Below are 17,452 nucleotides of genomic sequence, written 5' to 3'. Positions count from 1 at the left end.
ATAGTCAAGTCACGTCACCTTTATTTTTATAGCGCTTTACACAAAACAGACTGTTTCAAAGCAGCTTTACATTGATCAGCAGGAAAATAATGATTCAGTGATGCAAACACAGTTCAATTCTAGGGGTGTAACGATACCCTCATGTCACGATTCGATAGATATCACGATACTGAACTTACGTTACAATATCATTGCGATTCTCCAAGACGTATGATAAAAGGTTAACAAAAAATGTACAGTTGATTTAAAGTGCTAAATTTGGTTTTACATTGGGTGTGGAAATGAAAAGGCTTGGATGCTGGTAACCCAATGCACAGGACAATGGTGACGCCAGAATAAAAATATTCATGATTCTGAAGCTGAAAATACAGAATTATTTTAGACGCATATGCTTGCACTCTGTCGCTGACTAGATATATTTAAAATAATATAGGCCACTTTTTACTGGAAACATAAGACATCTGGCATTATCAGTAGTACCCACAAATATGCCCCCATTTCATTATTATACATTATATTCAACATATAGGCTAGTAGTTTAATGTAGTACTGACACTAAAACTCTGAAAACGTGAATTTTTTTGTTCTTTAGATTTGAACTGACAGAGTGTGTCTGGCTCCCGAACAATGCTAGGAAGAATGTTCCAGAGTTTTGGTGTTAGATATGAAAGGGATCTATCACTAACTGTCTATTTTGATATTTTAGGTATTATCAAAAATTATAAACATGAAGGACTAAAATGCATTAAGAGCTCGCTCAAGTACTGAGGAGCTAAACCGTTTAGAGCTTCGTAAGTTATTAGCAAGATTTTAAAATGTGGGCTATGCAATGTTTAATAGGGAGCCAATGCAGTGTTGACAGAACCGGGCTAATATGGTCATACTTCCTGGTTCTAGAACACTAGCTGCTGAATTTTGGACCAGATGTAGATTGTTTATTAAGCGTGCAGAGCAACCATCCAGTAGAGCATTACAATAATCTAGCCATGAGGTTCTGAACGCATAAACTAACTTTTCTGCATCTGACATTGAGAGCATACAGTATGTTGTAGGCCTAATTTAGATGTGGTTTTACTCTAAATGTGGCTTTCAAATGAAAGATTGCTATCAAATAACAAACCCAAGTTCCTAACTGACGATGATGTAACCGTGCAGCCATCATGTAAAATAGGCCTACTGTACCAATACTAATCAAACAACAAAAGAAAAAGAGAAAATCACTCACTGCTCTTTACTGAATAACTTTAGTAGCTTTAATAGGAATCAATGTATATTTAATTCATACAGTGAAGACTATGGAGTGCTTTATTTGTACATTTTGATTACTTTATTAAATATCTGTATTATTTCTTACTTGAATGCTACTGGTAATAGACCTACTGTAACTGAAAAACTTTTGTATTTTGTATTTGTCCTCTTTGTTACTTGCATCTTTTTTCTTATTATTAATAACAAAGATAAAATAAAATAACAAAAATAGTTATATCTTGATATGAAATGTTGCCTTGGCAACTAGGCTAACTGAAATAAAATAATTTTAAGTACTAAAATTACTAAAACTGAAATAAAAATGAATTAAAGCTAAATAGAAAAACATAACAGAATTACTAAACAAACTGAAATTAAAATGAAAACGGAAAATATAAATAAAAGCTAGTTTAAAAATAAATAAATAAATAAATGTAATGTCGTTTCAGCTCCGCCACACTATAATAGTATATAAATAACAGTAAAATAACACTTTTTAAACATACTTGTACGGTCAGGGAAATTAAAAGACAGGTAAAAATGTCTACTACTTGTTGTTGAGCCCTGATGTATCTTTTGGACGGTCCAATGATGTTGTTGTAGGGTGGTTTATGTACAGTGTGTATAATGTTCCTTGACAGCTGTGTGTGTGTTTGTTCAGGCTTCACTGGCGTCACCTGCATGACCTTCTGTGCATAAAGCCGTCAGATAACGTCTCTCAGATCAACTCTGGGCACTTGAAATCTTAGTATCAAAATATGAATGTAATTTAGTTGAATGGGTTACAGTCTAATCCCCAGAAATTAATAATAAAATAGCATTCACAACCCTCTACGGAGTTGGACACACTGAAGCTTAAGTGTTCAGTTAAAAGCAGTGAGTGATTCTCTGACAACAAAGTGACACACCCGCCTCCTTTCACTCACTCGTCTCATTCACTCCAGTTGAATAGTGCTTGCATTGTGCATATTTTTTCTCATTCCCACATATTTCACGCTAACACCAAAAGCGCGTGCACTACTGATCTATGTAAGTGGCCGTACATAAAGCCACCTCTGATTGCTAGGATTAAATTGACTTCTTTTTCATTGCTTATTGCGCTTAAACGGTCAAATACATTCATAATTAAGTAAAAATGCCCTTCTTGCCGAGTATCCAGGTAAATATGGTCAGTTTTGGAACATTTAGTTGAGAAAACACGTTGTGTAAAAGTATATTGGATCCGTGCATAAGTTCTTAAAGTGACAGCAGCCTAATAAACCTGCTGCTGTTCTGTCATGTTAATCAAAGAACACAAGACAAAGAAAATCACTTACTGCTCTTGACTGAATAACTTTATCTGTAAGCATTAATCTGTATTTAATTTTTACAATGAAAACCATCCAGTGTTATTTTACCTTTGATTACTTTTATCTCTGTGGTATTTCTTACCTGAATACTACTGTTAGACCCACCTGAAAAACTTAAAGCCATGTTTATTTCATTTGTCACTTTATTCTATTGTATTTATGTGCTATCATTTGCAATTTGTTTATTTGTTCTTATTTTATTACTGACTGTTTACTTGTCTTTTTTGTAAATGTAGTTCAATGATTCAAATAAAGCCTCCCTGTGCTGAGTCAACTATTACAACAAAATTGTACAAAAAAAAACCATCTGTATGGCAGTATAAATGGCAGATTTCCCCATGGTATTAAATGGTATCAAATATCGATACCATTCAGCATAAAGTTCAGAGGCAAAAAAATACGTTTAGCACAGATATAATCAACCACCCTCAGTATCTCTGGTAAATTGTAAAGTTGCCAGGGATGTTTTTTTCCACGATCAAAGCTTTACGCTGTCTTTTACAATCAGTGCTTTCATTTTCAGAGAACTGAGAATTCCTCTGCAAGCACAAAAGTGAAAGGTCTGACACACAAGACAGGGTTTGTTGGTCTTAATGTGGCTTAATGTCCACTATGACCACAAGGATATGGGCCCAGAGCATTTGTACAACATTGTTTGTGACCTCCTGACATCCTGTTTCGTTTGTGCTTTCCTCCCACTTCCTTCGTTCCTTTGTGGTTGTTAAATCACACACAGGGTGGAGGCAGGAGGTGGTAGGACATGGCGAGCAATGACCTCACAGTCTGTCTTTGCATCTCTCACATCATGCACGTCATTAATATAAAGTGGGTGAAGGTAGAATGACAAAATTACATTGTGCTTTGTCTGTGATTCAATATTTCCGAAGAGTTTACACAGTATCAGTTACTGAAACCAATTATTGACAAGGAAAATGTAGAGGGAAATGTTTTGTTTCCAGTAAAGAGCTCGATATTGGATATTCATTATAAATCAGGTTATGCAAAATTTTCCCAGTTGCAAATCACATGCTAAGTCTCAATGAAATACTATTGATCTCTTGACCCACTCAGAAACACAGTGGTTTCCTTTTGACAGTATAAAGACATTCACAATCATGATAAAAGCAAATTCAATTTCAAATAAATGCATTTTTTAAAAACTTTTATTCATCAAAAAATCCTGAAAAAATAAGTATCAATAAAGCAGCACATTTGTTTTCAACATTGATAATAATAAGACATTTTTGTTGAGCTTCAAATCAGCACATTAGAATGATTTCTGAGGGATCATGTGACACTGAAGAGTAAGACTCTTTTTGAAAAAAAATCAGTTTTGCCATCACAGGAACAAAATACATTTTAAAATATATTAAAATAGAAAACAGATATACTGTGTGTGTATATATTATATGTTAAATATTGAAATAAGAACATTTTAAATTGTAATAATATTTCACAATATAGCCTACTGTATTTTCGATCAAATAAATGCATAAAAGATAATTATTTAAAACAAAAAAATTTAACTTGCAGACCCCAAACTGTCTAGACCATCAATATACATTGTATACCATTTCCTAACATCATACCAAACATTAGCAAAGATTTGCATCATGAAAATATAGATGCAAATAAATCACTCAATCTGTCCAAAAAGAAACCACTGCGATCACTGCCAGTGTGTCATATAGGGAGAGAGTGAGAGAAAAGCGAGTGATACGACACACATGACAAGCATGCCACATCCGAGCAGTCTTCTGGAAGCTTGTCCTGCCTGACCACATTCTCTTCCTCTATAGACCTGCTCTCACAGCCCTACCACGTTACTGCCACACATCATTTCCTGTCAGCAATTTTCTCACTGTTGTTAGTGCTTATATGCTGTATTCTGCTATCATGATGACAGCTCTGATATACAACTGGTGTGTTAAATGAGATTCATGATTAGTGATGATAGGTAATCCTATATATTAGCCAGGCTGATGTTTGGATATTTTGGATTGGCCTATACCTGGCCACTCAATGGGGAGTGAAAACTAAACATTTTCATATAGTGGGTGTTCTGAGTGACTAGTTGACTAGTCTGTGGTAGGGCAGTCTTGTGTAATTTGGCTGCATTATAATGTCATGTCATGTTTCTCAATTCTCAGGGATATACGGACAGCCCTTCAGTATTCTAACAAATAGACTAGTAGTTCTGTGTTTGTGCGGCCCTTTTTCTCTACAATGAAGTAAGAGAAAACACTTCTTGTACAGGGTTTTGTAACACAAATAAGCTTGCATATAAGCTTATATAAAATGTATGCATATTTATACACTGCCTTTCAAGCGTTGGTAAGATTTTTAAAATGTTTTTGTAACAAGTCACTTACGCAAACTGTAATATTGTTAAAATATATTGAATAATTTTTTAAAATGTCATTTATTCTGATGGCAAATTTTCAGCATCATTACTCCAGTCTTTAGTGTCACATGATCCTTCAGAAATCATTCTAATATGCTGATTAAGTGCTGCTTAATATTTTTGTTGAGACCGTGATACTTCTTTTTTCAGGATTTTTTTGATTAATACACTTTTTATTTGAAATAGAATTCGCTTGTATCATTATGAATGTCTTTACTGTCATCCTTGATCAATTTAATATGTCCTTGCTGAATTAAAGTGTCTTTCAAAAAAAAAAATCGTACTCACCCCAAACTTTTCAACACTACACACTACGTACATATTTATACATGATATATTGATACATGATATAGGCTATAAATGATTTTGAGATTGTTTTATATATATATGTATGTATGTTTGTGTTATATGTGTTTGTATATGTAGGAATAAGATCTATATATCTGTATTTTTGTGTTTATAGAGATGTATATTATTGTTCATCATGTCAATTCTGGTCTCAGTCTTTATAGACCCAAATCAGTCATATATAATATAATTATCAGCTCTAGATATGGTGGCTCAGTGCTTGTTTTGTGTGTGTGTGCAGAGACAATGTCTGGCTAATTGATTTAATGTGTGAATCAGAGTTCTTGGCAGACTCCCACTACTGACATTTACTACTAGAAGAACCACATTTATGTAGTAAATTTGCATGGGTTGTACATGAGTTTTATCAAACAACATGAGGCTTAAAGAGATAAACCTAGAGAACATTTCATTACAGGACTAAAGCTTCATTACAGGACTAAAGCTAATTTTTTTGAGCGTCTTCTTACTTTAACCTTTTAAACTCTTGTTTCTGAGAGGAATTTTTATTACTTCCAAAAATATGACTCGCATTACTCTTCCAGCATGAACTGGATAGCCTTTGAAATAAGTTTCTAATGTCATTAGGAGGAGGATAGTGATGCAGTCAGTCATAAATGGTGTAATAAAAGTGTCATTGTTTATTAAGATACTGCACATAGAGCATTATTCTGTTGAAAGCATTTGTATGGGGAGTTTGGCGCTCTCATCCCCTCCCGCTCACCCTTCCTCTCTCCTTTACACATCCTCTTCTCTCTCTCTTTCAGTCTAAGGGTGCAGGATGGAGATAGTGACAGCCCTGCACTCCCCTGCCTGCATTATTAATGGGTGGACATTTCTTCTTTCTCTGTGTGTGTGTGTGTGTGTGTGTGTGTGGTGCAGATGACTGAGCTAGCCAGCTGAGACGAGGAGATCAGGACCGCTCTCCTCATATCCCTGCCACCTGCAGCCATGAATGGTAAGAGCTCTGCTTTATATTTTTGTGTGTGTGTGTGTGTGTGTGTGTGTGTGTGTGTGTGTGTGTGTGTGTGTGTGTGCGGCTGTATGCACAGAGAACCTTTAGCCCTATAACGGCACTAAAACATGAGTCTTTCCTATTTATCATGTCATATTTGCAGTGTGTGCATTGGTATAGCTGGAGTTACACTGCTTTGACACTGCAGTATGATCACACACCGGCGGGTCGGCCCATCTGTGAAACTGTCACGTCATTGCTTATTGATTTTGTTTATTTAATAACTGACTTTTTTTAATTTATTTTTTTATATATATAATTTTTTTAATCTTTTTTCTCTGTGCATTTTTAGACGTACATTTGAGTAGCAGGACCGGATCACCCTGTAAATCTTTCAAGGGATGTTGTTTATTAAAGTTTTGTTTATAAGTCATTCTTCGACATGTCTGCCTGTTCCATTTGAGAACGGTTGTTTTAAAGTACATTTCTCTATGATTATGGTCTATCTATTACGAAATGGTCTATCAGATTTTCTTTTTTGCTATCTCAAGATAAAATCATTAAAAATTATTTGTTAGAATATTCAGACAGTTTCAATCCAAAATGGCTGCTGTTCTTCCTGTTATCTTCAGCAATCAAGAGTCAACAATGACTTGTTGGTAGAAAAATGTTATGTTTCTTTCTATGTTATGTGATGGAGTGATTTACGTATGACGAATCAAATTGTGAATGTAAAGTGACAGTAAAACTTGCCAACTTTTGAACTTGGAACTGATGTCACTTCCTCTTCATTATGTCATTTAAAATGACAGCTCACTATTATTTTTATTATAAATAAGTGTGGTTGGTGAAGGGTTATTTTGTAAAGTATAGAAAGTTTTTTTTTTTATGTTTAATAAATTATAAATAAATAAATAAAAATCTTAATTTTACAAAAATAAAAAAATTATTTTACAAAATTGTTTAAATGGAAAATATGTGACTGCCTATACAGAAATGTGCAAATGCAAATACTACTTTTAGAAGAAGAAAAAAATCACATGATGGAATGACATTTCAATAAAATGCATTTATAATTTGTAATTATTTTATTCAAGCTTGCTTATTGTATTTAAGCTTGAAAAACACTTAAATGGAGTATTTGTTGAGTGTATGATTTCGAACTTAAAAGTGTGTTATATCTATTGACTTTAACTCTGCAATTTCAATAAATATCAGAGTGATTTACATCCACTTTAAAAGTTCAATTTCAGTTTGACTAAAGTAATAATTTGTCTTTTTAAAAAGTAATTTAAACGTTTTCGTCTGACTCAAATTGTGAGGGCTTGGTGTTGTGTGCTTGCTGTGAAATGATGTGCCATGTATTTATCATTTAAACAACCTGACTCTGCAAAAGCTAACTGTTCTGTAAATGTACTTGCTGATACTAGAGCAGAGGTGGACAAAGTACACAACTTCCTTACTTGAGTGAAAGTACAGATACTACTGGTCAAATATTACTCCGTTACAAGTAAAAGTTGTAAAGACCTATTTTTACTTAAGTAAAAGTACAGAAGTGCTCGTTTTTAAAAGTACTTAAGTATCAAAAGTAAAAAGTAAGTGTTAATACATTGTTTTATTTGAAAATGAAAATCAGGTTGATGTCAGAATCCAACGTCAGATTGACATTAATCTCCAACGTTGGACAGACGGGTTGACGTCAGAAACCAACATCAGTCGGGTTCTGACGTCAACCCGACTTTGATTTCCAGCCAAAATCATCCCATGACTGACGTTTCTACTTTCTACTTAAGGACCTTGACAGAAATGTGGTGGAGTAAAAAGTATGATATTTGTCTTTCAAATGTAGTGAAGTTAAAGTAAAAAGTTTTTCAGAAAAAAATAGTACTCAAGTAAAGTAGATACTCAAAAAGTGTACTTCTTAAGTAGTAGTACAGTAGTACTCAAGTACTGTAAATGTACTTTGTTACTGTCCACCTCTGTACTAGAGTACTGAATCTGTCAGCAGCATCACAGTGGTGTTGCCTGCATTAGTAGTTTAATTCTCTCTCACATATACCTCATTCTTTTTGTCTACTTTTCTTTTAAGGTGGTTGGAGTATTTGGGCTATAACCCCAGAGGAGAGGAACAAACATGATCAGAAGTTTGACACCCTCTCGCCAGTGCAGGGCTTCGTTACAGGTATGTGCTTGGGAACCTTTGCTTGTGTTAAAATACGAAACTTTTTGATATAAAGGCTACATTTTATTTACAAGCATAAATGTTACTTGCATATTAATTTATTTTCCAAAACTATTACTATTCATTTTTGTGTATAGCGGAGAAGGCACGAAACTTCTTCATTCAATCTGGGCTTCCTCAGTCTGTGCTAGCTGAGATCTGGTGAGAAATCTTGACCACGCACAACATGTTTAAAAGTAAATATATAAAACCGCTTTTTTAATGAAAAAAATCTGTGTTTTTTTTGTGTGTGGCAGGACCCTGGCTGATATGAATAAAGATGGTAGGATGGACCGCCTGGAGTTTTCTATAGCCATGAAGCTGATCAAGATGAAACTACAGGGACAGAATCTTCCTACAGCTCTGCCTATCATCATGAAGCAGCCACCTGTGCCAGCTCCAACCATGCCAGCAACACCTCTCGGTGCGCTGCCAAACTACACTATTACCAGCAGAGCAATGATCTGAGAGGGCATTGGGATTATAACACGCTTGCACTGTAAAATAAATGAAAATCTGCATTCAATTTCTAACGCAGTTTATTGTTGTAATTACAGATTATTTATGATAATCTAATTGTAATTTTTACTCAGTACCACAAAACAGAACAGGCCACATTTTTTTTCTTCTATTCTATCCATGACTTTCTGCAGTCACACATGAATGCTGTTCAAACATCAAAATTCAGTGTTCAGCAACCTGGCCCGCATTCTATGGAGGTCATTTATGTAGAGGTCATTCAAGTCTTAAAGGCACAATAACAAAAGCCTGTTTAATGCTAAGTTATGACTGTTTTTGATGCAGAAAGACTCAGATTAACATTATTAGAAGATTTTAGATTTACACAAGTGTAGAAAGATATTTCCCCATTTGCTGAGAAAACCTCATTCCTCATGAAAGTCCTTCTTATGACAGCAGGTGCACAGCTTGATGGCCACAAGATTCAGTTGAGATGTAATGTGGAACAGATGGCTATAACCACGACCTTCAACGTGTACTAGAGAAACGTGTCTACAACTTGTGAGATTTGAGAAGTAGCTCCTGAATTCAGTGCTTGTAAAAATCAGATTTAGCTAGAGTTAAACTAGTAAGGTCTTGCTATAAGAATGAATGGTTTGAAAACTTCTCAAACACTTTGTTAAAGCAATGTATCACATTTTGTTGTGTTATGTCTGTTTAACGTTATCCTTTGTGCCTTTTCAGGAATGGGAACTATGCCAAATGTACCCATGATGCCCAGCGTGCCGATTCTGACCCATATACCAATGACCACTATGAGCCCCATGCCAGGCATGACTCCCATGATGGGCACAGGTCTGTCGATGCCAGTGATTCCCACCATCAGCACTCCAGCCCTGCCTAACGGACCTATTGCCATTCTACATCCGACCCCCATCTCACTAACCTCCAGTAAGAAACGCTGTAACATTTTAAAGTGTTTTTGATCAAATAAATGCAGTTTTGGAGAGCATAAAATACTCTTACAAAAACATTAAAAAATGTTACAGACCCCAAACTTTAGTAGTGTATATATCCATATTCCATATATGTTGTGTCATTGTGAATGCTGTAAAGCCAAGAACCTCTGTGAGTGTTCAGTGTGCTAAAGGTGAAATTACACTGATCTCTCTCTTTCCTCTTACTGAAGTCAGCATTTATTCTGCTTCACTGTTCCTGTGTCATGACTTGCTCAGCTTGTTACCTATAAGACTATGTAGATTTACCAAGAAGCTCTTAATGCATAAACAGTCTCAAAATGACGACTTAATATATTGTAGTATTTTGACTTGATAAAGGAATAGATAATATATTCCTTTATTAATGGCTTGTACACTCTGTTCTGGAAGATTTTAAAGAGTGTCACAAGCTACATGTTTCTTACAGATGTGTTTTTTTTTTCTTTTTTCGTAGCCCTCCCGCTGTCAAGTTCATTTTCCTCTTCTCCACTGGGCTTCTCCGCCACTCCAATGAACAAGACCCCATCTTTGCTGGACCTGGGCTCGAGCAGGTCAGGAACTTCCACACATGGACTTAAGTCTATTTATAATCCATTTAATGTGTATATAAAACTCTCTGCACACAAAGTGACTTGTGTACTTATGTCTACAGCTCAAACTCTTCCCCCTCCTTATCGTTGGCCAGCAGCTCTCCTAAGGGCGGCCCTTCTGATTGGGCTGTCCCACAGGCATCACGGCTCAAGTACAGGCAGCAGTTTAACAGCCTGGACAAGCAAATGATCGGTTATCTAGCAGGTACTTCATTGTAAATGATTTTCAAAGAATCATCAAATCAATAATGGGTGAAAAAAAAAAAAAAGGTCAGTTGTCTTACTGGTGCGCAAAGAATTGTCAAAGGGATAGTTCAGCTAGTACTAAATTACTGTAGAATTCTCTTAATGATGCCTGGCTACAAAACATTTGAAATGCCACTGTGATTACTGTAATAATCTGATGAATTTACCTGATGTAGACTTCATCTGAAGACTACGGTAATATTGCTGTAAGATGGCAATCCACACCCATGTGGCTCATAGGCATAGCAGATGAGTGTATCACTTGCATACCTCATAACAAAGACACATCTACTAGAGAATTTCAGGAATGAGGAAGTGGGTAAAGCATGACTTTGTGGGGTCTAAGTTTATGGCATCAAGTTTAATCCCACTGCCTACATCTCGGGGGCAAGCTGTTTTGTTATTCGTCATTTATGAAGAAAGCACATTTTTTCAATGTGTGTGAACAGTTTCTAGATGTGGTAACATGTTTAAGTGGATTCCAGCGTTGTCACATTAAGAATATCGATCAGCTAGACAGACCAGTTATGTTAGTACAGCAACAGCATCAACTAGCTGGTTGTAAAAAAACAACTATAAAAAAAAAAGACAGTTTCTTAAACAGCGAATAGATAGGGAAGTTAAGCAGAGACGTATGTCTATGAATATGGTAATTAAGATATTCTTTCTTTTTAATATTTTTTTTTCTGCAGGTCCTCAAGTTAGAACTGCAATGGCTACAACATTGCTTACTCAGACTCAGCTAGCTGCCATCTGGTAGGTGGTTTCATTCCCCAGTATTTCTGTCAAGCATTTTTTATAAATCTTACTTTGAATCATTGGAATATTTTAGATTTTTTTTTTTTTTGCCCTATGTTCAAGAGTTGTTGCATGCAATATAAGCATGTGACATGCAATTTTTTTGACAGGCCTAATATTATGAAACATGTGAAAGGTGGGTTTAAAAGTCCACTTTTGAAAAAGCTTTTATTTTTTTCTAATTTATAGTTGTTGTTTTTTTTTTTTTTTAGATGATATTGTCAGCATAATTTTTTTTGTTGAAAAATTCATTTAAAAGTTAACACATTTCAGATTGTCTAAATATTTAGTACCTGCCCTTTTGATTTAATGACTTGTTTTGTGTGTGTGTGTGTGTGTGTGTGTGTGTGTGTGTGTGTGTGTGTGTGTGTGTGTGTGTGTGTGTGTGGTGTTGTTTTTTTGTCAGGAATCTGGCTGATGTGGATAAGGATGGCAAACTGAAGGCTGATGAGTTTATTCTTGCCATGCATCTGGTAGACATGGCAAAAATGGGACAGGCGCTGCCTATGGCACTTCCTTCAGACTTGGTGCCCCCATCAATGAGGTACCGCTGAAAAGATTGTAATCTGCTATTGGCTGAAAACCTTATTATATACAAAACTTTGGTCATGAATGCATGAATTACTTAAGCTGTTTTAACAATGTTCTTTCTCCATACATATGAACCTTTAGGGGGAAGCTAGGTGACTCTCTGAATGGAACCACTCCCTCGATTTACGCAACTCTGGCTGAGGACCTCTATGAATCTGAGCCTCCACAGAAATCAAGGAACAATTGTACGGCTTTACACCACACCCATTATTACATAACACAAATATCAATGACTCGCTTATTTTACAAAAAATCCTCCCGCTTTTACACAGCGTATTTCAAAACAGACGTCTTCTAATTAGGCACACCAATTGTATAATATTGTTTGATCAGTTTAAATTTCCTAAATATTGAATTATACTCATTACTGGGTGTGATTTACATCCTACTTACTTTAAGCATTTAGTAGCCCTCCCTTCCTCCCTGCATATTTTTTAGACACTTAACCCACAATAAAATGTAAAAATATCATTATTAATTACCAAAAAAAGAGGCATACGTTTTGTTTATAAACACTATATAAATGCCATATAACTGGAAAATTGTTGCTTGAACATTTCAGTTCACTTTAATAATTTAAATGTGTGTTCTGTGTATCTAGTGACTTTTGAAGATAAGTTTAAGAAAAATATGGAGATGGGAAATGCTGAGCTGGAGAAGCGCCGACTGGCCCTGCTGGAGCAGCAGCGCAGGGAGGAGGAGAGGAGGGCGCAGAAGGCCAGAGAGGAGCAAGAGAGGAGAGAGAGGGAGGCACGAGAGCTGGACCTGAAGAGGAAGAGGGAGGAGGAGCTCAGACTGGAGCGACAGAGAGAGTTGGAGAGACAGAGGGAGGAGGAGAGACTCAGAGAGCTGGAGAGGAAGGAGGTGAGCGGGCGACCTTGTGAAAATGTGTCAGGTTCAGACCAAATGTACATTTCTCAAAATATGTTTCCGTAATCTACAGAAATAAAAAAACACAGAGTTTTTACTGACCACTACTATGATGGTCCTCACAGGCAGCCAAGAAGGAGCTGGAGCGTCAACGACAGATTGAGTGGGAGAAGAGGAGAAAGCAGGAGCTCCAAAACCAGAAGAGTGAGGAGCAGGAGGAGATCATCAAGCTCCGAGCCAAGAAAAGGAGTCTGGAGATGGAGCTGGAGGCTGTGGTAAGGCTTTAGGGATGAGATTTCAGCTAGACTTTAAATTTAACAACACTATTTCTACTGTGCACAATTACTGAATAATTCCTTATTTTTAAAATGGAAAATGGACAGAATGCTTGATAAAGAGATTTCCGTCCCTTTTTCTTTTTTTCTTTTAGGGCAACAAGCAGAAACAAATCTCTGACAAGCTCCGAGATGCTCAAGGCAAAAAGAGAATCCATAAAAATGAGCTGGAAATGATCAACCAGAAAAGAGACTCCTGCATCACTGAAATCAACACTCTGCAGAAACAGTTAGAGGTCTGACTGCTGCATCCATACCAGCACACACTCTTCATATATTACAGTTTTTCTCAATTGCTAAAACACAATTTCTGAAACCTTGCTCCTTTTTCTGAAAACATTAAACACAAAACCTCATCTTCAAGCACTATTTACAAAACCTCTGACTCCTCTTGCAAAATGAAACTTTCGTCTCAAACCAGTTTTACCTGTGTTCAAAATCAAACACTGCTCTCAAATCATAAACAAAGTGATCAAAATGATATACACTATCAAGCAGTCAGTAAACAATACACCAAAAAATAGATAACACATTGTTCAAAACATATAGTTCTCGAAAGATATCTACGGACTGCTATTCTGTTTGTAGACTTACCCGTGACACCTTACTGTACCATCAAAAAGTTCATTTGTGACATACTGTATGACTGCACTTGATAAAAGGAAATAAAAAGAAAAGTAAAAAAAAAAACAAAAAAAAAACATGTAGTTCTCAGGGAGAAGTACATTTTTAATCTCAAATCAAGTTTCATATTTTTCCGTCATTGTCTTTTGATGAACGAAAACATGTTCTATCATAGTAGCTCAAAATTGATCAGAAATTACTACTCTGCTTAGCTCTTTGCAATTAAATTTTTTGTTCTTCCTCCTCCTTGTACCCCTATTTTTACAGTACTGTACCCTGCATCTCACAAACTTGTCCTTTGTCTCTGTGATACTGTAATTCTTGTTCTTTGTTGATATGAACCTGCAACCAGTCAAAATCTATTGAGCAGTCAGTACCGTTAACAAATGGAAAGCACAATGTTCAGGCCATACGATTTTTTCATTGTACAGTATACAATACTAAAAGGGACAAAAATCAAAGGAGTAAAGATGTGATCAGTGTGCTTCTTCTTGTCTTTGGGCTGGGTCAGGCCAGGCCAGAGCACTTTGTCGACATCACAAGCAATATTGTCCCTCCTCCCCCTCTTCCTCTCCTCCCCCTATTCCTCTTTCTTGCCCTCCTCCCCCTCTTCCTCTCCTCCCCCTATTCCTCTTTCTTGCCCTCCTCCCCCTCTTCCTCTTTCTTGCCCTCCTCCTCCTCTTCCTCCTCGTCACCCACCTCGCATATGCACTCGTCCTCGTCCTCTCACATTGTTTCTTCTATCCATTCTCAGACTTTCTCCTTCTCACCTTCAACAACCTGTTTGCTCTCTGAACTGGCACAGCAATGTGATTGGTTGTCACATCTTTTGAAACAGGTTAAATCAATTTTGAGTGGTTGTGTTCAATCAATGACGCGTGTTCTCTATTTGTATTTGATTGTTGCCACTTGTGTTTACCAGTATGGATGACATGTGCATTAGAGTGCAGAATGTGTTTTGAGAATGTGTTTAGAGTTTTGCTGAAAAGTCTAAGTGAGATCTGCAAATTGTGTTTTACCATGTGAAATGGTAACAGACTGCACAATTAGCTAAATGAGTTTAGGCAACTGAGAACTTTGTTCAGCCAATGGGTTTTAGTGTTTTAGCAATTGAGAAAAACTGTAATTTCTCTATCTATCTATCTTTATTGATTATTAATATAACTAAATTTTAGAAGTAGGCTGCCTCAGAAGAGCATAGCGGTAATCATTACAACTTACTTTTTATTTTTTTTCTCCACCCCCAGGAATTTAAGAGAAAGTTGGGACAGTCAACCACAGAACAGCTAAAACTCAGTGACAGACTCCGCAGCCTGAGTCTTAACAACCTCCCTAGTAAGATACATTAGCCAATCATATGTTTGTTCTGATTTTTTTTTTTTTTTTTTTTTTTTTAATCATTGCTATTTAAAAAAATAAAATAATTGTGTTTCAAGCATCTGGAATTTTGTAAGATAAAATTACTTGCAGTGAGCATGAAAGATGTTGAATTGTTTAAAATATATATATATATATATATATATATATATATATATATATATATATATATATTAACCTTTTTCCCTGTAATCAACAATTTGTTTAAAATGTTTCTGCTGTTTTTTTCCTCCATGTTGCAGCTGCAACAGTAAAGATTTTACAGAGGAATATGGAAGAGAAGGATCTTACATGTCGAAAGCTTAAAGAACAGCTTAATACTGTGGAGAAAGAGACTGCAGTAAAATTAGCAGACATGGATCAGTATAAGAAAGAAATCCAGGTAATCTATTAATATCACTCAGCCATGATTAACACATTCATGTGAACCAATCAGAACAGAACAAAACTGATTAAACCACAGGAGATTTTAACTTTACAAAATATATATAATTCCCCAGCTTTAGCGATTTAGCATTTCTATAGTCAGTGCTAACAGCAAATAGACTGCTACTGATGACACTAATGCAAATAACCCCTATGCTTTTGTCCCTGTGTCTTTATCACTAGCTGTAGAGCTTTTCTGTCTGTCTGTCTACTTGTCTGTCTCTCCCTGGCTTTCGCTGCAGTTTGAGGAAATGGATGACTGCATGCTTAAAGGCCTGCTCTCTTTACTGAGTTGCCTCAGCAATCTCTTCTTCCTTCTGAAGGTTGCACATCTCTTTTTCCCTCCTCCTGCTCATTCCTACTGTAGCAGCTTCACCTTTAGATCATTACTAATGGTTCTTTACTGCACAAATGATTAGGCATGTATTACAGTCAATATAAATTTCCATTTGTAATGTGTTTTTCTTCCATATTGCGACTCATTTCTTAGTGAAACAAAAATAATACATTTGGGTTTTTATACATTAGAATCAAACTGAATAGAAACATGTTATATGATTAACAATGTTTTTTGTCAATGTGATCTTGGTTATATTGGAAGTCATTTCAGAGGTAGAGAAATATTTTGATGAATTGTGTACATTAGGACTAGTAATATTTATTAAAAAGTGTCAGTTTGTCATTTTATTATCATTGAGATACTACTTGATAGATTTTGTTAATATTTAGCTTTTTTGCATTTGTGTTTGTTTTTATTTTGTTGTAGTAATTTTGCTTGTCTTTTTTATTCGTTTTTTTTAAATGTTTGTATAGTTTTTATTAATTTGATTTCAGTTTTACTTATTTTAGTACATTAAAAGTTAAACTAAATGAGAATGAGAAATATTTCCCTGACAACTAGCTGAAATAAGTTTCTCTCTTTTATATTTATTAACTTTTTTTTAGTAACAGAAATGTTTTTTTATGGTTTTAGTTGTAGGTAACTATAATAACAACCCTGTTTTGGAGTAAATTCTGGCTTTAAAGTCAGTGTAAATGCATGTCAAATCCCCCTTGAATCCTTCAGTTGTAATGTACTTCTGATTGAAACAGGATATTTAAAAATTGAATTGGAAAAAATTTAATTGGAACATGAAAATTAGAAATTGCATACCAGAATGGAGCCAGACATGTATGCAAGTGCCTAAATAACTATTTGGCTATTGGTTAATGTTATTTTATGGTCTAATGACGTCAGCAAAAAGGGGGTGTAATTTCAGACGAAAACCATCTTGTTTTTATTATAGATTATGAATACAAAAAATATGCTAATGTGTACCAATAAATGAAACCTGGTACCAGTGTTAAGTTGGGTAAATTTTGATTTCATTTGAACTTTTAAGAACTTTTTGGCTCTCTGTTACACGAATTGTGTCTAAATTGAGTTCAGTGTGTCATAATCTTGTGGTTTGTTTATCAGGACCTCCGAGAGAGCCAGAGGATGCAAGAGTCTGCTTTGGAAAAACTTCGCAATATTAAGGAAGAAAAGATTCGAGAGCTAAAGAAACGCAAGCAGGAGGAACTGGAAAAGAAGAGGAGAGAAGAGGAAGAGCAGAAGTAAGAAATTATTTCCC

At 35.6% G+C, this 17,452-nt stretch overlaps 1 protein-coding gene across 2 annotated transcripts in view; it reads left to right on the top strand.

The window, feature by feature from the left end:
- The window catches only part of itsn2b (intersectin 2b), a 31,549-nt gene that overhangs the window by 2,081 nt on the left and 12,016 nt on the right, over positions 1-17,452 (top strand). For both annotated transcript variants that reach the window (XM_084393973.1, XM_084393972.1), the window contains exons 2-17: positions 6,232-6,307; positions 8,394-8,486; positions 8,624-8,687; positions 8,783-8,949; positions 9,729-9,935; positions 10,437-10,533; positions 10,635-10,777; positions 11,511-11,574; positions 12,023-12,160; positions 12,289-12,392; positions 12,809-13,071; positions 13,203-13,352; positions 13,508-13,648; positions 15,284-15,371; positions 15,656-15,795; positions 17,299-17,435. In XM_084393973.1, the coding sequence (XP_084250099.1) occupies positions 6,301-6,307; positions 8,394-8,486; positions 8,624-8,687; positions 8,783-8,949; positions 9,729-9,935; positions 10,437-10,533; positions 10,635-10,777; positions 11,511-11,574; positions 12,023-12,160; positions 12,289-12,392; positions 12,809-13,071; positions 13,203-13,352; positions 13,508-13,648; positions 15,284-15,371; positions 15,656-15,795; positions 17,299-17,435 (2,003 nt within the window). In that variant the 5' untranslated portion in view covers positions 6,232-6,300. The remainder of the gene's footprint in view (positions 1-6,231; positions 6,308-8,393; positions 8,487-8,623; positions 8,688-8,782; positions 8,950-9,728; positions 9,936-10,436; positions 10,534-10,634; positions 10,778-11,510; positions 11,575-12,022; positions 12,161-12,288; positions 12,393-12,808; positions 13,072-13,202; positions 13,353-13,507; positions 13,649-15,283; positions 15,372-15,655; positions 15,796-17,298; positions 17,436-17,452) is intronic.

This window comes from Rutilus rutilus (genome assembly GCF_951802725.1).
Source record: "Rutilus rutilus genome assembly, chromosome: 21".
Classification (NCBI taxonomy): Eukaryota; Metazoa; Chordata; class Actinopteri; order Cypriniformes; family Leuciscidae; genus Rutilus; species Rutilus rutilus.
This window is presented reverse-complemented; position numbering and strand designations above follow the sequence as displayed.